Here is an 8,506-nt window from a genome sequence, read left to right on the forward strand (position 1 = left end):
CATCACACAATAAAAGCCCTGTTCCTTTTTCACATACATCAAATGTGAGGCACATTTAAAAAAACTTGTGGCTTCAACCACACAGTTGAAACTAGCACTTGTTCATTGATGCAACATCTGTCAAGCGGCTGAAAATGCTGTCCACTATTTGTTGTTTTTGGCTTCTGATAAATTTGAAAGTGATAATTATTATTTCTCCTTGATATTTGATATTTGTCATAAGCACTTCCTGCTTATCAGGTAAGGGAATTATTGCTATTGTTTAATTATTGTTTACCATCTCTCCAGAGGTGCCAGTTTCTCAAGCTGTGACTATAAAATCCTATCGTTTCCCTGAGAAAGTCAAACATTGTCCTCCAGGAGCTGCAGCAATGAAGGCCTTAGGGCTCACCCTCCTCTTCCTCTTCATTGCAGCCAATGAAGCCAAAATATACACCAAATGTGAACTGGCTTCAATCCTGAAACGACATGGCATGGATGGATTTCATGGCTACTCATTGGGCAACTGTGAGTTCACTCTCCTTTTTTCTCCACCGTAGCAAGTTCTAGATTTGCAAGGGTGATCCAAAATGGGGCGGATCTTTCAAGGCTTAGTTTAACCAACCTTCCCAATGAATCTTTTGAATGTTCTAGAGCAGTGATGGCGAACCTATGGCACGAGTGTCACAGGTGGCACGCGGAGCCATACTTGCTGGCACACAGACTACTGCCCTAGCTCAGCTCCAGTGTGCATGAGTGTGACGGCCAGCTGATTTTTTGCTTGTGCAGAGGCTCTGGGAGGGCGTTTTTGGCTTCCAGAGAGCTTCCAGGGGGGTGGGGAGGGTGTTCTTACCCTCCCACAGCTCCAGGGAAGCCTTTGGAGTCTGGGGAAGGCAAAAGATGATCCTGCTGAGCAAGTGAAGGGCTACCAAAATTTTTACTACTACACTCTGGGTGTGGCTTATGCATTTTGTTTCAACATCTTTCAGTGCAAATTGGGTGCTCTGGGGTGGAGCTCCAAATTTTGCTACTGGAACTGTGCTGGGTCCACCAAAAGTTTAGAAACAGGCCATTTCCTGCCTCCATAGGACATCAGGGGGGGTGGGGGAAGCTGTTTTCAACCATCTCCAGGCATAGAATTATGGGTGTAGGCACTTGCACACGTGCAATAGCTCACACCCACGCTCTTTCGGCACCTGATGGAAAGAAAGTTCGCCATCACTGTTCTAGAATGAGAATACTGGAATATGCTTTCTTCCCATTCCAAATTTACTAAGGGAAGCTCATGCTTCTCCCTAGACTAACACCCTTATTTTTTTATATAGGTGGTAGATATCCAGTTTTTTGCCTGATTGGGACAATTGCAGAACAGGTTATACCATCTTGGACTCTTGTCCAACCCCATCTTGTGTGGGGTGGGGTTTTTTTTACAATTATGGCTTAGACAATATTTTACTCACTCTACCTGCAGTTCTGTTCAGGTCTGTGAGATCCAAAATCAAAGTTTGAGACCCTGTAAAAAGTTTTCCCTGCATATCTGAAACTTGAAATTTCATGACTTTTCATCATTTCAGGGGTTCTCTATATGAGAATTTATTTTGGGGGGTGGGGGGTTTCTTTCTTGCTGAAAAAGAAAAAGTCACACTTGTTCTGTTCCTGGGTCACCCTGATCCAGACCGAAAACTCTTCATTTGAAGTGCTTATGTTTGGTCAATTTGAAAACTTTTTACTTGAAAAGTAGTCTGAACATTTCTGCACACAATGATATGAAAATTGAACTGAAAACAATTATGCATATTGCTTTATTTTGATTATAAAAGGCAGGACCCCCCTCCCCCGGTTTTGTGAATTTTTTTTCCAATTTATAGATAGTTTAGCTTGCAAAATGTGTTCAATTTTCCTAAAGTTGGTGTGGGATTGGTAGTTTGAACATTTCTGAATATAAGAAAAATAGAAATGAACTGAAAGAAATGATTCTTATTGGTTTTTAAAAATCAGAAATAAGCCCTCTCCCCCCCTTGGCTGCTTGCAAACATTTTCACTTTATATTTTTTTAGGCTCCAAATCCAAAATATTTTTAATATCTTATGCATTCATTTACTCAATTTAACATTGCTGATCATCAAAACAATATTTTTGGGGTGAGTTTGCGGAGAGGGGCGGCATATACATCCAATAAATCTAATCTAACCTAATCTAATCTGATTTTTTTCTGGGCAAAAAATAATAATCACGTCGAGTCTGTTTCTGATCGTATACAACCGGACCAAAAAGAATTTTTTTAGGTACTTGAATTTGGTCTTTTTGAAAACTTTTTCCACTGGGAAACTAGTTTGAACATTTATGAACATAATGATATGAAAATTGAACTGAAAACATTGAGGCTTGTATTTTTATTTTGATCAAAAAGCCCCTCCCCCATTTTTTCTGAATTTCGTGTCAATTTATATTTTTTTAGGCTACAAATCTCTAAGGAATTTTCTCCCAAAAGTTTTGATATACTAAATTGAACAATCCTGAACATAGGAAAAATAGAAATGAACTGAAAAAATGATTCTTATTCGTTTATTTTTACCACAAAAGGGCCACCACCACCCCTCGGCATTGCTGTGTGCCATTATTTTCACTTTTTGTATATATTTGGCTAGAAATATTTGGAATATCCTTTTGAAAAGCAAGCACATTGTAGCCAGACAACTAATTTTATGAAAGAAATCCATTTTACTAAAAACAAGTATATAAGTTTGAAATTAACAGCATAAATTTATATAAATTGAAATAATTGACCACGGGGGGGGGAGAGACTTTTATGTGCAAAATAAACAAATATGCATCAATTTTTTCAGTTCAATTTTCATATCATTATGTTCAGAAATGTTCAAGCTACCAATCCCATACCAACTTTAGTAAAATAGAATGCATTTTGCAAGCAAACCTATCCATAAATTGAAAAATATTTCACAAAAACAGGGGGCGTGCGCATTTCATCAGCAAAATAAACCAATATGCATCAATTTTTCCAGTTCAATTTTCATATCATTATGTTCAGAAATGTTCAAGCTACCAATCCTACACCAGGTTTAGTAAAATAGAACGCATTTTGCAAGCAAAACTATGCATACATTGAAAATAAATTCACAAAAACGGGGGGTACACATTTTATCAGCAAAATAAACCAATTAGCATTAATGTTTTCATTTCAATGTGTGCAGAAATGTTCAAACTTGTTTCCAAGTGAAAAAAGCTTTCAAAAAGACCAAATATAAGCACTTCAAATGAAGAGTTTTCAGTCCGGGTCAGGGTGACCCGGGAACATAACATCAGGGTGTTTTCTTGAACAGAACAGCAGGGTTAAGAATAAGGGATTATCACTACTAGGATAAACACCCTCTCAAAGGTAAGATCTTTCAAATTCCACCTAATAATTTAAATTTAGTAAACAATTGAAATCATAGAAGATTTTCTACATGTGCAGATTACCAAAAGATGCACAATGAAAAACTACTTCCTCCCTGGAAAGCTCAAATTAGAAAAAGAGAAGAAAGGAAAATTCCCTGAAGATTTCCAAAAATGTATTGGAATTTTTGGGTCCTTCCTTGGTTGAGGGAAGAATGAGAAGATAGTTAATTATTGAGTGATAAATGCTCTATTTTAAAAAAAAATATCAGGATAGCTTCTTCATTTACAGCACAGCTCTTTTATAGTCTACTCCCCATTTGCTTTCTTCCAGGGATATGTATGGCTTATTATGAGAGCAAATACAACAGCCGACTTGTGGGGCCACGAAACTGGGATGGCAGTTACGACTATGGGATTTTCCAGATAAACAGCCGTTGGTGGTGCAACAATTACAGTGGGCGTACATCTAATGGCTGCAAGAAGAATTGCAGTGGTAAGACACTTAGTCTGACAGACTTCCAAAATTATGTTATTATTATGTTCTACAACACAATGAGATAATATGCCCCTACTCCTTGTAGTTTTTGGGATGGAAAGGATTGATACTGACTCACCAACACTGTCTATCAAACTTGTTTTGAGTTCCTGCTTGGATTAACAGTGATAATATCTAGCCACCCTACTTTCTGTTGGCCTCTTATCCTTCTTCTATTTAATGTCCTGCTACCCAATTTGTCACAACTATAAATTCCTTCACACAGATATATCTCAATTTCTGTCCTCAGAACGTAAAACACAGTATTATTTAAAGGCTCATAGGTGGTGAAGTCCCATTCACATTAACTATCTCACACTCTCTTCAGTGCTCTTTAAAGATTTCTTCATTTTTGTTATTTTTATAAACAATTCAAAGTTGCACACATACCTAATATTCCTTCTTCTTCCTATTTTTCTTAAAATAACTCAACTCTGTGAAGTGAATTGGGCTGAGAGGAAGTGACTGGGCCAAAGTCACTCAACCAGCTTTCATTTCAAAGCTGAGACCAGATCAGATATGGGTTCTATAGAACTGGTAGTAAAACAGTGGCGATGTCATGGAGCCGGTTCTGGTGGTGCTGTTCCATGGATGCTGACATGTTTTTTTGCATTTTTGGGGTGGGGATTTTTTTTTTTTTTTTGCTGGTTTTGCCTCTGCGCATGAGCAGAAGGTGAGATTTTGGCATTGTGCATGTGCCATCATCTTGGTTTGGGGGGGGGGGCTTTGCTTGCTTTTGTTTCTGCACATGAGCTGGATCTCCATGTTGTGCAATGAATAGTGTTGCTTCGTAAGAGAGACACATGAAGAGAGCCACATCTTCACAGTAATTAGTCAATATGTTGCCAGAGGAGCCAGTTAAGGACAGTAATTTCAGCTCCAGAAACCCACCCAGTTAAAGAACCCAATCCTTGTGTGTTTTTTCTGCCTTTTGTCAAAACGTAGGAGTTCAGTGAGAGATTTCCTCTCTGCCTCCTTTCCAAGAATGCAATAATGCTGTCAGGATATCCAGCATATTCAGTCCAGAGCAGAAACAAACTATTAGCACTCTACACTTTTCAGACTTATTAGTCTACATGATCAAAACAGGAGAAAAGGTATATTATGATGTACACCAGCTGTGTAAATAGAAGCTTATACTGCTAATGATATGGATATATTGTAGGTGATATATAACTAATGATGGTTAAAAATTCTATTTTGGGGGGGCCTGCATAAGTGCACTAGCATGCCTACTGTCCCTGTCCTACTGTACCCATTTGTATGTACTCTTTTTGTGTGTTTATGGCTATTTTGCTTCTTTATATCGATTTATTTGCACCATTTTTTCTTGTGTCCTGTTTCCTTGCATTGTGGACAAACAAACTTAGGACTTTGTTGAGAGATTTCCTCTCTGCCTCCTTTCCAAGAATGCAATAATGCTGTTGGGATGCCTTCATATCCAGCATATTTAGTCCAGAGCAAAAACAAACTACCACTACTCTATACTTTTCAGACTTATTACTCAGAGAAAGAGGAAAGCTATTTCATGGTCGGCTGTGTAAATAGAAGTTTATAAGGCAAATGATATAAATGCATTATACAGGGTATATAACTAATGATGGTTAAAAATTTCCTTTTGTGCTAAAAATCTGCTTTAAATAATAAGTTTATGGAAGTCTTTGAAAATACCTTTGAAGTTAGATAAATTCTAATTTGCCTCTTCTGGCAGCTTTCAAAAATGATGACATCACAGATGATATTGTTTGTGCTAAGAGAATTGTGAAGGATCCCAATAAGATGAATGCCTGGTAAGCCAATCTCTCATTAATATCTTCTAGTTGTAATATTGGGCAGCAACTGAGCTTATAGTCATTAATTACTTTCTTTGGACTATTGTAAAACATTTGAGCATAAGTAGTGAAATATACTTCCTGAACATTACAGAACGTACTGTATTTTTATTGCTCTGCTTGCATTCTGGTTGCTTTAAAATATGGGTGTAAGCAGTATTTTTGAATCCTGGTTAAAAAGTAGCCTGAGACCAGTGGTGGGCTATGAGCCGGAACACTAATTGCGCTTGCCGCCACGGCTCGTAAGTGCTTGCCAGGCCAGCACGGTTTTGCTTCTGCACCCGTGGAGATAGCAAAATCAAGCACAGAGCCGCAGGTGCACCTGTGTTTTGGCATGCACGGAAGCAAAAAATCTCACCAAAACATGGGCGCACCTGCAGCTCCATGCACGATTTTGCAACCTCCACAGGTGCAGAAGCAAAATTGCGCTGGCCCAACAAGCACTTACAAGCCATGGCGGAGAGTGCAATTTAGCGTTCCAGCTAGTAGCCCACCGATGCCTGAGACACAATTTCAGATGGTGCTGTTAATGCTGTTATAGCTAGATAACTCCTTCCCAAACATTTGACATCAATTATCCACTTCATAGAAACATAGAAACATAAAAGTCTGACGGCAGAAAAAGACCTCATGGTCCATCTAGTCTGCCCTTTTACTATTTTCTGTATTTTATCTTAGGATGGATATATGTTTATCCCAGGCATGTTTAAATTCAGTTACTGTGGATTTATCAACCACGTCTGCTGGAAGTTTGTTCCAAGGATCTACTACTCTTTCAGTAAAATAATATTTTCTCATGTTGCTTTTGATCTTTCCCCCAACTAACTTCAGATTGTGTCCCCTTGTTCTTGTGTTCACTTTCCTATTAAAAACACTTCCCTCCTGGACCTTATTTAACCCTTTAACATATTTAAATGTTTCGATCATGTCCCCCCTTTTCCTTCTGTCCTCCAGACTATACAGATTGAGTTCATTAAGTCTTTCCTGATATGTTTTATGCTTAAAACCTTCCACCATTTTTGTAGCCAGTCTTTGGACCTGTTCAATTTTGTCAATATCTTTTTGTAGGTGAGGTCTCCAGAACTGAACACAGTATTCCAAATGTGGTCTCACCAGCACTCTATATAACGGGATCATAATCTCCCTCTTCCTGCTTGTTATACCTCTAGCTATGCAGCCAAGCATCCTACTTGCTTTCCCTACCGCCTGACTGCACTGTTCACCCATTTTGAGACTGTCGGAAATCACTACCCCTAAATCATTTTCTTCTGAAGTTTTTGCTAACACAGAACTGCCAATACAATATTCAGATTGAGGATTCCTTTTCCCCAAGTGCATTATTTTACATTTGGGAACATTAAACTGCAGTTTCCATTGCTTTGACCATTTATCTAGTAAAGCTAAATCATTTACCATATTACAGATGCCTCCAGGAATATCAACCCTATTGCACACTTTAGAGTCATCGGCAAATAGGCAAACCTTCCCTACCAAACCTTCCCCTATGTCACGCACAAACATATTAAAACGAATAGGACCCAGAACAGACCCTTGTGGCACACCACTTGTAACCTGTCTCTGCTCAGAATACTCGCCATTAACAATATCTCTCTGATGTCTATGCTTCAGCCAGCACTTCTGTGCTTGTCAGCAGTTTAAAAAAATCTAGCAGGTTGCAGTCCAATTAGTCAGAGACCCTTTTGAAGCCAAGGATTCTAATTCCATGGACCAGCTCCATGGGATCAGAGATCTGGTAGGTAAAGAACCTAGTAGTGGGAGAAGCAGGGAGAGATCATTCCTGAAGCCTCCAATCATAGAATGAATAGTAAAGGGGGAGGCGGCAGCAGATCATTAGATGGAACATTTTTTCAGCTGAGGTTCTAGATGCAAAGAATAAAAATGCTTTGTGGTAAATAATTTAAAAAGTATTCTGGATATTGCTCTGAAGAGCATCCAAAGTATCTATTGGGCATTAGTGGCATGTAAGCTTTATTGTGAGAAGTAGAAAGAAAATCAGGACAATTTTAGCTAAAATGATTATTTAATCTGGAGGAAAGGAGATTCATTTAAAGAACTAAGGAGAGAACTTTATCAGTCAATGAACAGGAAAGATGAATGAATGATAGTTGCACTAGTTCACCCAAAAGTTTCCTGAATCTCTTCAAGTGCACTATGCTAATTTTTATACTTATTGCTCTCTTAAGGGTTGCCTGGAGGAACAAGTGCAAAGGAACAAATCTGTCAAAATGGACCAGTGGCTGCCGGCTCTGAGTTTGATTATCCTGCATTTGTCTTCCTCCTGCTTTGATGAAAATGATTTTATTCCCTATATAACCACATTGAGCAGTTTGATTCTATTCTTGCACTCCACACATTGGGAAGAATGAGTATCTTTGCACACAACCAATGATTTTTAAATGGTTTCTGGGTGGAAAAGAGGGACAGACCTCGCTTTTTAAAATCTTTAAAACATACTTCAATAAAATTAGTATTGTGCATTAAGCCCTTCTCTATATCATGCCTTTGTTTCCTTTCATCCTTCATTATTCCAGCATAATAGAACTGGCTACCAATCATTCTTATGGAAGAGCAGATTTGCAAATGGCAGATTGGCATCCAAGGCCAGACAAATTCTATGGTCAACCTTCAGTTTTGTTAAAATTTGACTTTTGCTGTAGGAAAAAAATGAGGTCTGAATTTAGAATTTGGTGGCTATTTAAATCCCATTAGTTTACCTGCCAATTACCAGAGCATCCAAATA

The 8,506-nt window shown here is 38.4% G+C and overlaps 1 protein-coding gene across 1 annotated transcript; it reads left to right on the forward strand.

The window, feature by feature from the left end:
* The first annotated feature begins 337 nt into the window (after positions 1–337).
* Positions 338–8,247, forward strand: LOC139158761 (lysozyme C, milk isozyme-like). The gene is made up of 4 exons (XM_070736095.1): positions 338–507; positions 3,710–3,871; positions 5,625–5,703; positions 7,950–8,247. Exons 1-4 carry the CDS (start codon positions 372–374, stop codon positions 8,014–8,016), a joined length of 444 nt encoding a protein of 147 aa, XP_070592196.1. The 5' UTR covers positions 338–371; the 3' UTR covers positions 8,017–8,247.
* The last annotated feature ends 259 nt before the right edge of the window (positions 8,248–8,506 follow it).

The sequence above is a fragment of the Erythrolamprus reginae genome, chromosome 2 (assembly GCF_031021105.1).
Source record: "Erythrolamprus reginae isolate rEryReg1 chromosome 2, rEryReg1.hap1, whole genome shotgun sequence".
Classification (NCBI taxonomy): Eukaryota; Metazoa; Chordata; class Lepidosauria; order Squamata; family Dipsadidae; genus Erythrolamprus; species Erythrolamprus reginae.

Excerpts from the sequence above, each read along its gene's own strand:
- LOC139158761 (XM_070736095.1), top strand. The coding sequence starts at position 372 with ATGAAGGCCTTAGGGCTCACCCTCCTCTTCCTCTTCATTGCAGCCAAT. Across the intron at positions 508-3,709 it reads TGGCTACTCATTGGGCAACT|GGATATGTATGGCTTATTAT; the intron begins GTGAGTTCACTC and ends GCTTTCTTCCAG. Across the intron at positions 5,704-7,949 it reads CCCAATAAGATGAATGCCTG|GGTTGCCTGGAGGAACAAGT; the intron begins GTAAGCCAATCT and ends TGCTCTCTTAAG.